Below are 12,328 nucleotides of genomic sequence, written 5' to 3' on the forward strand. Positions count from 1 at the left end.
AAATAATTACAGTGTAGCCCTATATATATTGCACGCGTCTATCTCTGACAGAGCTGAGTCGCCTACGAGTTGCCCTCAATGCAAACATGGCAATTAATTGAGAGTGTTGCATATTTTATTTATTTACTGTAAGACAATGAACATTCACCATTTTTGGCAAAGTCCGAAAAAGACGGGAACAAAACAGGAAATAAAATCATGTTCTTAATCATTTTCATTTTGATGATTTACTTCAGTAAGTGTAATTTTTGTGTTTTTGTTCCAAGCTTTGGGAATCAGTAGGGAATGTTCTCTCTCTCTCAGACTGAATCTCAAAAGAAATGAGAGATACTGTATTTTAAAGCAGAAAGAAAAAAAGACTTAATAACACACTCATTGTTGGAGTGATGGACTAATCAGGGCTTTTGTAAGAAGCAACAAAAGCATTCTTTATTCAGGAGTTTTTCAGACTTTGAAATGTGAACATTATATTCTTCTATTATTCTGAAAAACATTCAACAACAACAAGCGGTGAGACGTGGATGAGGGTTTTGTAACTTGGTGGTCGCACTGTGGCAGGGGACCAGGAGATGGAGCTGTGGCCTTGGACATTTACTCCCACCCGCAATACAAATGACCGATGGAGGAAACGGGCTGAACCGCCTGACCTGCTCAGCTTATTTATCTCACATCCTCTGAGATCCTTCTACGCTCACAGTGGGCATGTTTCTGATGAAACTTACTTCATGCTTTTCAGAAGCTTTTGATGGTTCCAGGAAGATTTAGAAAATGGACATTCCTGTGATTTCTGATGAGTAAAAACAGACAGGGATACAATCATTGTGCTGCAGTCTGAATATATGAAGGCTAACATAGAAATTAACAGCATTTTTAGCAGTAGTATTTTAATATAGTTATGAGATCATAAACTTTTCAGAAAATTGAAGCTCAATATTTACTCTTCCCTGATCTGAGTACCTCTGCTGGTGTTTGGGAGAACTAATTATAAAACGTGTTTTCTGCTTAATATTTGCTTTTTTTTCTCTAAATACGGTTGAAAATGGTTAATGTGAAAAGTTATAACTAAAGGATTTCATTGGATTTTGCAGGTTTTCATGTCTACAGTACCTTGAAAGTCCCAGAGTGGGGAACAACACCACAGTCGGTCTAACTTTCACATGGTTAACTGCTCAGATGTTTTTAAGCTCCTCTGCAGCAGTGATCACAAAATGACTCAAAGACTTCACAGTTTTCAGCCATTCGCATCACAAGGTTATTCTCCTCTGCTGGTTTTTGTTTTCTTCTTACAGTAAGTGCTGAATCAGGGCTTCTTCTGTGACTTTGCTTCAGTCTAGGAATAGTTCAGCGCCCGGCTGTGGAAGCCAGCTGGGATATTACAGAGTAAATAAACAAGCCAAAGAAAGGCAGAATTTTTAGTTTGCTTTTTTGATTTAGAATTTCCTTCAGAGCTTCGAAATATTCAAATGTGTGGCTTCCATCGGGATCAAAGAGCCAAAGGGGGGAATTTTTAAAACCATCCATTTCTTGAACATGATAAAAACAACTGAGTCTTACCTCATTATCTACCGTATGCTCCATGACTCTTTTATACCAATTTTTTCAAAAATTCCTATTGATATTTCTTTCTTCTTTTCTGCAGCCTCAAATACTACAGCCTTCCAACCACTGCCTCAACGAGCACCTCCACCAGGGAAGAATAGTAAAAACTCCCCCCACCGAGGGCCACAGTGATCTCACAAGGAGTAGATCAGTGGAAGGAACCTGTATAGATGCTGATCGTCGCCTTCAAGGCCTTAGGGCAGATGTGACTGGCCCAGTGTACCACGACAAGCGGAGTCATCTCCTCAGCAACCACCTACACTGCCCGGGCTCTGGGGCTCCACGGGGGGTAACTGCTAGAGACAGTCCAACATCAGAAGCTCTGTCTGCTGGACAGCATGAGGGTAGAGCCCCCGCTGTGATGCTGCAGAGCTCCGTCACTCCTAGATCTGCTGGTCCTACTTACCCTCGCCTGCTGCAGCCTCCTCGTCTTCACAAGCGCGTGTCTCTCCCTGCACTCAAGCCAGGGGGCGCTGCTGGCTTTGCCTCTTTGAAGCTAGGGTCTTCCTTAGGGCCACTGGCCAAGCAGCTGCCCCCTCCGTCTAGAGGCCTTCCCTGCTTTAGCGCTGGACCCCAGGTGCCGGCTCCAAGTCTCCGTCGCACTTCACTGCTTCAGCCTCGCAGAGCATCGGACCTTTGCAGGGATCAACGGTGCAGCGACTCCCCCCTGGAGGAGCCTGACCAGGGGACGCTCAAAGACCCAGGGTCAGAAAAGATCCAGATCTCTTTGAGCCGATCATGCCTACCCAAGCCAAAGATTCCCTGAGGAGCTAAATCCAACAATCAAAACCTAAAACTGGAATCAATCTGACATCGGTATTCATCCCCTTCTTCCCCTCACCCTGGTCACAGTGAGATTGTTTTACCTTTTGAGTGTCAAAGAACATACACTGATCGAGCCGATCAACCCATGTGGACCATTCAGGGGCTGCGTGAGTCGGTGGCTTTGGTACTGCGACTCCTGTACAGTACCATTTCTAAATTAGCTTTCACATCTCCAGCCTGACCGATCGATTGAAATGTAGTTTGTTGCAGGATTGTACCTTCACAACAATCCTCAATCCTAAATGGCAGTTTTCAGGAAGAAGAAATGTCCAGTTTACTAGTTTTGCACATGCTCATGAATGCTGCTTATGCAAAAAAAAGAGTATTATCATTCAGAGAGATTCAGCCTTTTGTTTTCTTTTTGTAAAACCCGCTGGCTGTTACCACATTTTAAAGTCTAAGTTCACTTGTCCACACACAGCTGTGCCCTCTGACACACAGGGGTGTTCAGTTTCTAAGCACTGAGGTGACATGAACGTGACCTTTGCTGTGTAATGGAAGGCCCAGGGGAATATGGAGGCAAAAACAAGAAGCGAGAAAGAAAGAAGAGAAAGGACAAAAATACAACAACAGTGGAAGTGAAATAGGCACCAGAGACTGAAAAGCAAATTTGTTAAATCAAGCTGTCACTACAAAAATGAAAATGTGTTTGTGCAAATATGTGTGAGAGATGAGAAAGAGAGGAAAAGGGAAAGTGGAGAGCAGATCGACACTGTAGGTGCATATTTGTTTCTGTTCAGCCGAACCTCACCTCCTCGGTACAACTCTAAACCTTGCAACTCAGATGGAAACCTGGTCCTATAAAAAAACAAAACAATATCACCGGTGGCGGAGATATAATGAGGACAGAAAGTACACGAGTGAGGAGCTGGCTTTCATAATGTAGAAAAGAGCAGGTAATGAAGCACTCACACACTTAAAGTTAGCTCAGGTACAAATAGGCTCACTCACACTCTGCCAACACACACAATGTGTTCATACTCCAAAGTGTGTTATTTTACTTTGTGCATTTTTCGATATAGAACACAGTGAGGAGTAACAGGAAGCTTGATGAAAGAGCAGGCAGCGTGCAAACAGGCTCATATATCTTCCTCGGTATTTAAGTGCTTTAGTGGACAATCACAACAGGAAAGAAAATCTGCGGGTGATGTGAGGAAACTTAAATTTGTTTGGAAAGTGCTGAGAACTTTTAAAGTTGGTTACATCCGCTGCCTCGTTTTAAGACATCACGATTTGATGCAACAAAAAAAAAAGAAATAGTCAAAAATCAGGTGGAAAAATGACTGAATTGATGGTTTATGAGAAAAAATATTTTTGAGTCAATTAAATAACTCTTTGAACTTCTGATCTAATCATTAGATGTGTGAAGCTGCTGCCTGGTGTGTGTATGCGTGTGTATGCGTTTGTGTGCATTTGTGTGTGTGTGTGTGTGTGTGTGTGTGTGTGTGTCTGAGCTGTTTCCCCTCCTTCCCCTGTCTCTCTTCTCCTCTCGCTCTCCTGCACATCTCTTTGGGAACATCAAACGTATTAGTGGGTTATTTTTAGGTAGGGAGCCTTCGGGGCTTTACAGGTGTTTCTCTGGGAGTTTTGTAGAATCGAGTTTATCTCTCCTTTGCGGAGCCCTTTTTGCAGTCAAACGCTCCCGAAATGTCCCCTATCGGAGAGCAGCAGTGTGTTAAAAAGGCCTTCTGACAGCAACTCTGCTCTCTTCTCTGTCACGCCGCGTGACCGCTTGGTGTACGCCTCTGGCACTGTCCGGTCTACTGCGTCCGATAATGCACCCTACATAGACAGAGTGAGACAGAGAGAGAGAGAGAGGGAAACACACACGCATACACATCGAACAGGAAGTCTGGCAAAACTCAAAGAGACACAAACTCAGTAGGAGCACACACATCAGTTCACACCCCCCCCCCCCACACACACACTTTGGATGCTACACCAAAGTGTGTTAGTGTTGTTTTGGTTGCGCTCACAAAATGAGCTCTCCGAGTCCACATTGATCCATTTCTCTGCTGTGGCCCCCCAAAAAAATGTCTGTCTCTAGATTACCCTGGAAATGGGTAGAGGCTTTTGTGTGAGAGTGTTTGTGAGTGTGCCTGTTTGTTTCCGAGTGTGGATCCATGCGGCTGATAAAACATGTTTACCTGTTGTGTGGCTCAACATTGTGCCAAAGCATTCAGGCAGTCCACACTGCTCTGTGAAGCCAAAAGAGAAAAGAAAAAAAACAAGCCCCTCATTTATTTTAATGAAACGGATGCGGAGACAGAAAGATACATACAGAGGATTAGGAAGAAGATGCACAGCGGGAGACAATAAGACGGAGCGGCAGGAAAGAGACTAGATTAAGAGATGCCGTGATAAAACTAGTGAGGGCTATGATCAAGATGAACAGGTTCTGGCAGTCGTTGTGACTGTTTGTCTATAAAATCTTGTGAATGTGTGTAGAAGGGAGAGAGGGGGGGGGGGGAATGGAATACATAGCATAGTTTGTTTGTGTGCACTGTTGTCCAGAGAATAGACCAATCGCCTCAGCTGTGTCACTCACTGCTTAGTAATGCCAAACAGGAAATCAATGTTGCCTGCTGTGTGTTTATCTGTGTGTGTGTGCATGTGTGGTGTGTCTCCAGACACCACTGGCTGCCAGTGTTTAATTATTGTGTGTGTGTGTGTGTGTGTGTGTGTGTGTGTGTGTGTGTGTGTGTGTGTGTGTGTGTGTGTGTGTGTGTGTGTGTGTGTGTGAGAGAGATGCCCACAGGCCAAAGGCAGATCCATGCCAGGGGAAGCGGTGCAGTGCCATCTTTCTATCCTAGTGCTGTACCCCCCCCCCCCCCATCTCCAAATCAATGTCCCTGTTCAGTTTAGCAGTCGAGACAATCAGTCGTGCTGACGCTGTAACAAACCAACCGCAACTGAGCTCAAACCTCTCCGAACCAACTCGGATCAATTCTAACACAGGTCTCTGATTCACTTCATTTTGCAGGAATACTTACTGATGGTTCAGCTGCATTACACATCAGGAAAAACACATGTAACCAGAGGGGCCGTGTTGTTCTCTGTTATCTCTGAATGGGAGAGGCAGAGGTGCGTTTCGAACACTTCTGACACATTTTCCATGTTTTCTAGCACTGAAGTGGTACACTACTTGAATTGAGCAAATATAGGTGTTACTGTACCGCCAAGGCCACTTTATCTTCATACATGTATTGAGGTCAGATCCATCACACACCAAACTGCATCTGTTCATTGATATGAACACTCGACTCGTTTCACTAATTTCGCCCTAAACCTCTTTTTGGATTCAGGTCCAGATGAGCGGGAGCGGAGGATGTTTCTGTATTTTGTTTGGTTGGACAAGTAAATGTAAAATAGTTTTAGCGGAGAATGAGCTTGAAACTAAATCTTCTCTAACAGTTTACATTCAATTGATTAGGTATGAGGCTAAATATAGAATCTATATGAAGTGATTTCTCACTTTTGCCAAAACCCAACATTCCCTTTAAATCCAATCAAGCTGCACCAAGTTGTGCATACTCATAAATATCAGTCCTGTAAATGTACCTGATTCTGGATTATTTCTTGAGAAGTTTACAAAGTGTGGAAAATGTTAAAGTAAGTGAAAATATATAATTCTGGATCTGTCCTCTTGATTAGGATCGGATCCTAAAGTCAGTGTTTTTTTTCCTTGGCCCGTACTCACCCTTTAACCAAGTTTACAGACAGTCGGTTAAGCAGTTTTTCTGAAATCTTGCGAAAAAGAAAGACAAACAAATAAACATAATTTTTTTCTGCCCTTTAACTGATGTAAGCTCCTGTTTCTAACAAGACTGAATATCAACTTTGTAAACTGATGATATGTCTGGTTTGATATCAGCAGCAGCAGCACGTTGTTTCTGTACCTGCTCCTGATGATGGTTACATTTCAAAGTAAAAGCTTGAAACTGCAGATTTGCCACTATCCATTTGTGGACTAACTCTTCTCTTATACTCCACTTGTGGTTCTGCATATTTATTGTCCAACTGCATCAGTTCACATTTTCATCATGGCTGAATTTCCACCCTAATGTTTAAAGTGTTTGCAGATGAAGCTCATATTAAAGTGAAGCTGTTCATATACATGTATTTATCACTACATCATCTCCAGTATCAGCTGCTTACAGATGTTACCACTGTCTCCACAATACTGTGCAATATTGTTTGAAGCAAAAAGATGAGGGAGCACGACTCTTTATTTTAGTGACCTATTATGCAAATGGAAAAAAAAGCAAATAAAGCTTTTTTCAAATTCAGATCTGAAGCACTTTAAATGATAATAGTTGTGAAGGCTAAATATATATTATTCTGGATTTAGAAACTACTTATACTTCATTTGGTTTTACAGTTACCTGCTTTGATTTCTCTTATTCATTCTTGTGTGTCTCGCTTCAGTGATAATTACATCTCTGCAGGGAGAGAATATCTGCTAAACTTTTGTTGGAGCTCTGTCACCTCTCACTGTCTTTCTTTAACAGGTTGTTTCCTTCATGTTTTGCATGTTTGGCCAACAACCTCCAGGCTTGTGTCATCTCAAATGTGTCACTGTGGGTCAGAGAGGACATGTCAAACATCAGAGATAGTGCTCGTCCTGCAGTGACAGGTACAACTTTGACAGTTTTCAGTGCTGTTCACAGGTCATAGACACTTAAACACAAACATAAAGCTGCTGATCTCAGTCTAACACGAGAGAGGAACATCCTTCTCTGTTTGTTTTCCTGGTTTTCACTGTCGACTGGTTGTTGTTCTGTTGAAATAAAGTATGGTTGTGAAACAAACATGAAACTGTCTGATGTGTGTAAGATTTAGGTGAAATTGATCTATAGGTAGAAATTGTTTTCTTTACCCTGGAGTGGATCTTTATATTTAAATACTTTATATTAACATCTGAGGCAGGTCCTCTCTACGGAGGCAGCCGTGTTTTTTACAGTCGTCCAAACTGGACAAACTAAACATCTTTTGAGTTTTTATGACGACTGAAGCTTCCACAGATTCTCTTACATGTTTAAAGGGGGAGGGTGAGGTGAGGGGTATTCAGCTGCAACATGCTACTTCACCTCTAGATATCACTAAATTCTACACACTGAACCTTTAACAGGTGTCACGGGTGCTGATCCTCATGGCAGCAACATCTTCCTCTTTAGGAGTTTGTCTCCAAATTAAAAGCACAGTGTTTACTTTGTTGCTACAATGCTTTATACCGAACTGAATTACAGAGATTTTAATATGAAAAGTTGTGACTTTGGATCTGTAGATTGTGGCAATTCTTAAGATGTGTTAAATAAATAATTATATTATATATATATATAATATATATTATATATATATATTATATATATACATATAGCCTATAACACACAATGAACACAAGTGAAATCATTCTTCAAGCCCATCAGGAGCTAATCTGACGTAATAGTAATCTGGAGGTTGGATGTGTGCACGATGAATATGGAATATGGTTTTTAAGAATGATCGGACTCGGAAGTTAGAAAAAATGAGTGGTGGACAGACTCAGATATGACTTTATTGTATTATCGTTGACAGGAAGTAGAGGCTTTTCACTTGTCAAATAAATTAAACTGAGTAGCATCACTTATCTCTATATATTACAAAGCATACAGCCTCTGTTCTCCTTGTATATAGTCCACTATCTAATGAGGTTACACGTTCTGAGATGATGGGTGGGTAACAGCCTGCCAAGTGCCAGGATTAGCATGACACCGTCATTAATTTGGTAACGGAGATGGAGTGCAAAAGGTTTTCTCTTGAAAAGAAGCCAAGCTCTTTTATCGTAAAGCATCAAATATGTGTTAAATTTTTTACTGTTGTAATTTTAAAGTGCTTCTCCTCAGAGGAAACAGGTTCAGGAGAGTCATTTTATGGATGACACTGGAAATTGGGCCCATGTTTGTGTGAAATGAATTTATTTTTACAAAATTGTGTGCTCCTCTTTTATATAGATTTTACAATCATCCATCCAACCACACATGTTTTAGCTACACAGCTTATCCTTAAGGATCAGGGGGGTCAGGAGCCAATTCCAGATAAGGTGAGAGTGTACGCCCTGGACGGGTTACATGAGTATATTTTTAGTTATTTATGTACTTGTATCTCTGGACACCTTTTATTGTGTAGATGTGTCTTTTAAAAACATAAATACAACACAAGTGCAGTCAAATGACACTTTTCTTTAGTCCTGGTGAGTTTGTCACTGTATGTATCTTCTCAGTCACAACTAGGGGAATGGGACTTTCCCAGGAGCACATGAACGCACCATTAAAGTGATTAATTAATTAACAAGTAAGGTGGGAGGATGTTGGAACACTTTTTTTGGACATGGCTGTTCAACTTCTCTTCTCACCTTGTTCTCCTGCTGCTGGTTCGATAAATTTGCTTAATGATACTGTTCTTGACCTTTACGTGGATTTTAAGAGGAAATAAACGACCACCAGCCTGTTGTTTCAGAAATGTGCAGAAATGAAGAAGTTAACTGATCAGAGTCGCATCATGGCAGCGTGGGTCTGCAGCAGAGCTCCCTGTGTGTGATGTCTGCATACGTCTGGTGTGTGTGTGTGTGTGTGTGTGTGTGTGTGTGTGTGTGTGTGTGTGTGTGTGTGTGTGTGTGTGTGTGTGTGTGTGTGTGTGCTGCTCAGCTGCTGGATTCACTTCATATGCTGTGCCTGTGCTGCTCTGACTTGTGAATTAACTTCTTCTGCCCGCTGCGTTTTTCTTCAGGCTTGTTCCAGCAAGAGTGTTTTTTATGCTTTCATGTTGTTAATTTACTAAGTGGTGAAATTCTTACTTGTGATTTGAGTATTAAGTGTGTTACATGGGCGGAAATGGTTTGAAGGCATATTTGCCCCCTCGTTTGGACTTTTCTTGTTTGTGTTCCGGGAGGGAAATCTCCCATTGGCTCGCTGCAAACGTTGGTGGAAGATAATTATGTAAATTGGCTGCGGAGATATAGTAAATATTGTTGTTTTTCCTGCACAAAGCTCACTGACAGGATTATTTCCCTGTTGTATTGGCCTCGTGGCAAACTTAACTAAACGTGGCTTTGTCATGCATAAGATGAGTGGGCACATAAATATTTTATCCACACACCATAAACATATTTCTACTGAAATGACTGACCTTCCTTACTTTGCTATTCTTTATGTCATAATTACAACTTTTCTGTTGATGTGCTTGTCAGGGCCCATTAAAAAAGGCACCATGTGTAAATTAACATTTTCTCTTTTAGCAAACATAGCAAGTTGCAAAAGTAAATAAATAGAAGTGGTGGCATTAAAAGGTTTCGGCCTTTGTTCCTGTGACTGTGCACAGTTTGCCAAGGGCCGAGTGGTGCATAAAAGGTAAACAGGACACCGTGAATGGTAATTGTACAGTATATGACTTTAATCCCTGGTGTGTTGTTGCAGGATTAATGTAGGGGCTCGTTTCATTGTGCTGCAGAACGTCTGTGCTGAGGCCAGAGCTGACAGCTGGTGCTTTGCATCTCAGTCAGTTTTTACAGGGTTACTGCAGCAATATAACACATTGTCTGTATATGTCAATGGATCCTATGCTCCTCATTTGCTCTCCTTGTTAGATCGCTATGATCAGTGGTGTGTGGGATGCACCGCAGTTTTTATTATGCTCTGCACTTTAAGGTTTGGCTACTTAATACCGCATTCCATGTATTAACATTAACTCTATATTTTCAGACCTGCTTCTATCTTTTCTGAGCACGTACTCATGAGGTGGAAATAAAACATGACATTTGCGACTGGAGTCTTTTAAATCTACTTCACTGAGTCGTCACTCTTGATTAATGTGCTTTGTCCTAAAGAGATGGATCAGATTCACCAGATGTGCGTGCCAGCTGATCTTTTAATTAAGAACTTGTTTGTAGTTTCACTTCATCCACCTCTCTGTCACTGTCACTTAAACCCAGGACCTGCTGCGATGAGGTGCAGGGTGGGGGGTGGTGATGGGGGGGGGTTTAAACCGTTTGGCTGTGACAAAGCTGCAGACAGACTTTTTGTACTTGACTTTTATGTTTCCACGCAGGCTCTCGTGGTTCTTCTCTTGAAGGAGAAATGCCGGCCTCGTTCCCTTCCTAAGGCAATACTTTTTAAATATTAACAAATGCTGCAGGCAAGACACCTCAGCTTGAATGTAGATGTGGGGTTTTGTGCAGGTTTTTTATGTGTGTGTGTTGGGGGGGGGGGGGGGCAGTGCTTTGAGTGAGCACTGCGGGGTGGCAGAAAAACTTGTCCCCTGGCAGCTGTTTGACTTCCACGACAGGACCCTCTCACTCTGCTTTTATTCACACACAGATGCTCATTCTACCCGTCCTCATCAGCTGGAGCGATACAGTAGTGATTACCTTTAATGACCCCACACACCATCCATCTACCAGGGCAGAGAGCCTGCTGTCAAAGGTGATGGTTGGCTGTGCAAGATTGCGAATAAAAAAATGTGGGAAAGAATAGTGTCCGTGTGTGCGTAGAATATTCAGCTGAGTCATACCACCTTAAATTTGTCCCTGTTTCTAAAATAAGACCTGGAACTTTGCGTTCACTGACCAGTGGAGATAGACGTGCAGTACATGCCTCAACATATTATCTAACGTAGGGATGAAAATCACAGACAAATACAAACTGTCAAACTTTGCTACAAAGGTCGATAATTCTAGTTGACATTTTAGCAGAAGTGAGATCTAATGAAGAGCATTAACTTTATTTGAGTAGTTTCGTTTTCGATTACTCAGAGCAGGCTCTAACAAGTCGTGAGCTGTAAATTCACCACTTCCACTTCGAGGGCCGATCATAACGTTACGTTATGAGCTGCAGCTCATCACTCACCCTTTGTTCGGGGTCTGCAGCTGCCTGTGCACGTCGCACGACATCCTCACCAAAGTGAATGACAGCCGGAGTTAGTGGACGGATCCTACCTACTGAAAAACAATAAGTGATGAAAATGAATAAACATAATTCAAAATATGTGTGTGGAAGACTTGTGGTTGACGGAGAGGTGACTGATGATTCAAATGGTTGATTTTCAGGAGGGAAGCACTGCTGTTAATGTTTCTTGAGTCTGTGCTCTCACATCGCGCGTGCATGCGTGTGCGTGTGTTTAAAAAAATAATTATTTTGTTGATTACTCTGCTGATGCCTCTGTAAGAGGCCCCAGATGATTTGGCCTCTGTTGAGCTCTGTTAATTGTCTCCTGCCATCTTGAGAACTTGTTCTTTTATTGAGCAGCTGAGAAAAGCTGCTAATTGACCTTCAGACTCACATAAGTGAAGTTTGTGTCTGTGACTGGTGAACTCACAGTAAACCTGTTACAATGACAGAAAAATTATTAAAACTACGAATCAATTTTATCATTAAACTAATCAGTTATTGGCTGAAATCATCTCATCCATTTGTAGCCTGTATGAAAAGTGACCATGTCTTGAATTCATAGTATCAATCCGGTAATTGTGTTGCATACTCATTTTAAGTTTTCGTTTATGAACCTAAATCTCATCTTTCTACTTTGGAATAATAGAAACTCACCCACACTGGCTCAGGTTACAGACATGCATTGAAAACACATAGAGTATATGTGCATATGTAAAGTACATCTGAAAAAACCTATAGCTAAAGGCTTGGTGAGCGAAAATACTCCAAAGAACCAGCTGACATGAACATACCACTCCACCAGACTTGAGCTTATAAATGCACTGAGGTGAGAAAAGTTATTAAATGAGTCATTGGTCCATTACATACTCTAATGCAGCATAACATTGTTTGTCTGAATGACATAAATTCATTTTGGGATTCAGAGTAACACAGATCTTCTAGTTTGAATGCAGCTTGGTGTCGACCTGCTTTCTCATAGT

General features: G+C 41.7%; 1 protein-coding gene across 6 annotated transcripts in view; it reads left to right on the forward strand.

The window, feature by feature from the left end:
- The window catches only part of ccser2a (coiled-coil serine-rich protein 2a), a 53,788-nt gene extending 46,553 nt beyond the window's left edge, over positions 1-7,235 (forward strand). For 5 of the 6 annotated variants that reach the window (XM_020098708.2, XM_069538517.1, XM_069538516.1 and 2 more), the window contains one exon: positions 1,640-7,235. In XM_020098708.2, coding sequence (XP_019954267.2) covers positions 1,640-2,365 — 726 coding nt within the window. In that variant the 3' untranslated portion in view covers positions 2,366-7,235. The remainder of the gene's footprint in view (positions 1-1,639) is intronic. The other variant, XM_069538515.1, reaches the window with a different exon arrangement.
- The last annotated feature ends 5,093 nt before the right edge of the window (positions 7,236-12,328 follow it).

The sequence above is a fragment of the Paralichthys olivaceus genome, chromosome 14, assembly GCF_024713975.1.
Source record: "Paralichthys olivaceus isolate ysfri-2021 chromosome 14, ASM2471397v2, whole genome shotgun sequence".
In the NCBI taxonomy this organism is placed as follows: domain Eukaryota; kingdom Metazoa; phylum Chordata; class Actinopteri; order Pleuronectiformes; family Paralichthyidae; genus Paralichthys; species Paralichthys olivaceus.